Here is a 3,345-nt window from a genome sequence, read left to right as displayed (position 1 = left end):
AGGTGGGAATTTTCTCCTGTTGATTGCAAGCTCTGAAGTCTTTATCACTTACAGTGGAAGAATTAAGCGAGGATGCTTGTTGCACGCTTTACTGTAGTGAAACATCTACAAATGAATAAAGAAAACAAAATAGCCCTTAACTGCTGTTTATTACAAAAAAGCATTAGTGAGTAATTCACAGTACCGCATTTGCCAAATAAACAATGCACAAGACAAGAAAGCTGCAATACAGTTCCAGTGGTAAATTAATTTTGATTCTACAAAAAAAAAATAGCTGCCTTGAAAAGAAATCAAATTAACATTCTCTGCTCTTTAACCCTCTTGGGTTTTCTTTACCTTTTATAGCTGCCTTGAAAAGAAATCAAATTAACATTCCCTGCTCTTTAACCCTCTTGGGTTTTCTTGACCTTTTACTTTGGGAATGAAAAAACATCCTTAGCAATACAGATACATTATATATCTTCATTATCACTCATAAACTACAGCAAATGTACCCACAAATACTGAGGCCAAGCGCAGGCAATAAATTCCATTTATTTTACATATTGCTATGAAAAGTCTCAAGTTGCTGCTCGCCTTTCAAGGGCCTAGATGGCAGTGTAGTTCTTAGTGTAATTAGTCAATTTGATCTTCTCTGGGAAGATAATATTAACTGAGAGGTTTTCCCCGTTGTTAGACTTCAGAAAGAAGTTCTTTTTCTTGCGGAGGAGATGGCTGTATTTGGCATTCGCAAGCCACATCTCACATTTTGAAAAAAAGACAATCCCAGTTGTACCCAAGACGACGAGACAGGTCAGCAAGCCCAGCACAACGAACCAAATCACCTGGCTTCGACTGAGCAGGGGATCCGCACTTTGGATCGTTTCCTTCATGGTTATTTTCAGGATCTCTTGCTGATGGTGCACTGCCCTGTGGTGAGCTTTTGGGGATGCTTTGTAACTCTGCACATGCTTTGTCTCCACGTTCACTCCGGAGAGGTTTGTGTTTCTGCTGGGGTGTCTGCAAGTCACACCAACAAATTCTGGTTTACAGCGGCACTCGAATCCTCCCTGGGGGAGTTCACTGCACGTCCCCCCATTCTCACAGGGGCCGCTCGCACAGAATACGACCCGGTTGCTGCAGAGCTTTCCCGTATAGCCATGGGGACAAAAACAGCTGAAACCCATGCCAATATCTGTACACGTCCCTCCGTTTTCACACGGGTTGGACTCGCAGTCGTCTCTATCGATTTCGCAGAAGTTGCCGGCGAAACCAGGAGGGCAGAGGCAGGAGGCGTGAGGTGCAAAACCATTGTCATCAATGCAGGTTCCTCCGTTCTGGCAGGGAGAGCTAGGATAGGACACAAGCACATCGGCAGGATTGAATTGAAATCCAATGAAGGAAGCTATTAGGAAACTCTTCATGTAAGAAAAAGATCGGGGTTTTCTGTAGAAGAGCCAATTGCAAATGCAAATCCACCGAAGTCAATGAAGTTGAATCAAGAATGGTTTTGTTCAACAGCTTTGTCAATACAGATTATAATAACTCCTGCTGACCCTTCGGGCAGGATTAGTACACCGATATAGAAATTCAACCTGAAGAGCTGTGAAGGGATTTTAAATTATTTCAAACATTTATTCAAATTCAGCTTCCCAGTGTTTTCATACGCTTGGAGCTATTTAGCTGGGCAACTGTTCATACAAGACTGAACAAAGACACCAGCAGCATGGCTTTGTTTTCACCTGATTATTCATTAAATAATCCATGTACTGTATTGGCAACGCAAAACGCTCTGCCATAGCAGCTAGATGTAAACCTGATTTATTTTGCTTCTCTAGTGCTCAATGCATTAAAAGAAAAATTAGAGGTGAACAGATACTTTCCTGCAAACTGCTGTTCAGCCACAAATTTTGATAAATAATAAATGTGATTAATAATAAAACATATTAATGGGATCGTTTCAGCTTTGGCAAAGGCAGCTGTGTGGACGGGACCACAGAAAACCAAGTATTCCTGCAAACCCTTTAAGAACTTAATTACTAATAGCCTGGTACTGTGTTTTAAGTGATGTCAATTCACTGAGACACCTTTTTTAACCTTTGTGATCTGTGTCTTATTGGATGTAAGGCCAAAAGACAGAGCCACCCATTGATAGAAAGGCACAAACGTGGCAATTCAGCGGAGCTGTTCAAAGCGGACTTGGTCCTTTCACTGGCAGAAAAGGAAATTCCAGACAAGGAATTTTGCCACAATCACCAGCAACCGTGTCTGCTTTAAGCAAAATAAGGAAATTATAGTTGTACAGTCCTTAAGTGGTCATGGCCCTCTTGGAGATGGTAAACACGTATCTGACACGGTTTTTGATATGGCAGTATGTAGAAGTTTGAACCCTCACGGGTGGGTTGAACTACAGTAATTTCTAGGGAAACAGGAAGAAATTACTGGAGAGTTTAAGTGCAAATTTTTTCTGAGTGTTTCAGGAGTGTAAACAATTTAAATAAAAAACAGTTAAGGGGAACTATGCAGAACTTTGAAAATGTTCTTTATCTGTTACTGAGTTGCATTCAACAAAACCACCAATCCATTTTTTTTTTTGTTTTACATTGAAAGGTCATTGGATTTTCAAGCAGTTCTACCAGTGACACTGCTGGAAGTGTTTCAGGCTGTGCCCATTGCCTCTTGGCCTTCCACTGGGCACCAATAAGCAAAGGTCGGCTCTGTCCTCTTTGCTTCTCCCCATCAGGTATTTATACACACGGGTAAGTTCGCCCAGAGCCTGCTATTCTTCGGGCTAAATAATCCAGCTCTCAGTCTCACCTTACAGGAGAGATGTTCCCCTTCCTTATTCATCTTCATGGCTCTTCACTGGACCCACTCCAGTATGTCCATGTCCTTCCCATACTGTGGAGCCCAGAACTGGTCCCAGAATCCCAGATGTGTCTCACCAAGACTAAACGGATGGGATCACCCCTCTCAACCTGCTGACAATGCTGTTCCTAGGGGCCAACTTCTCTTAGAAAATGGAAAGCAATGGCCTCCCACACTCTGCTCTGGTGGAAGTGAGATTATCTCCTTCAGTAACGTATGGCCGGACCATTACAGGTCAGTTCAGAAAGGCACAGGCTGGTGGACTGGATGATTTTGTGCAGATAGGTTGTGTGCTGGCTGCTGTTCTTAGTACTATGTTCAGTTTTGGGCTCCTCACTCCCAGGACATTGAGGGGCTGGAGCATGGGCAGAGAAGGGCAACAGAGCTGGGGAGGGGTCTGGAGCAGCCGAATGATGGGGAGTGGCTGAGGGAGCTGGGGGGTTCAAGTGGAGAAGCACTTGAGAGCACTTTGGAGAGCAGTGTAGGGGAAAGGGACCT

The 3,345-nt window shown here is 43.4% G+C and overlaps 1 protein-coding gene across 1 annotated transcript; it reads right to left on the bottom strand.

Moving 5' to 3' along the window:
* Window positions 1–403: 403 nt before the first annotated feature.
* On the bottom strand, window positions 404–1,403 carry LOC104535717 (protein delta homolog 1-like). The gene has a single exon (XM_010178524.1). It carries the CDS (start codon window positions 1,401–1,403, stop codon window positions 588–590), a length of 816 nt encoding a protein of 271 aa, XP_010176826.1. The 3' UTR covers window positions 404–587.
* Window positions 1,404–3,345: the final 1,942 nt, after the last annotated feature.

This window comes from Mesitornis unicolor, unplaced genomic scaffold, assembly GCF_000695765.1.
Source record: "Mesitornis unicolor isolate BGI_N332 unplaced genomic scaffold, ASM69576v1 scaffold5792, whole genome shotgun sequence".
In the NCBI taxonomy this organism is placed as follows: Eukaryota; Metazoa; Chordata; class Aves; order Mesitornithiformes; family Mesitornithidae; genus Mesitornis; species Mesitornis unicolor.
This window is presented reverse-complemented; position numbering and strand designations above follow the sequence as displayed.

Excerpts from the sequence above, each read along its gene's own strand:
- LOC104535717 (XM_010178524.1), bottom strand. The coding sequence starts at position 1,403 with ATGAAGAGTTTCCTAATAGCTTCCTTCATTGGATTTCAATTCAATCCT.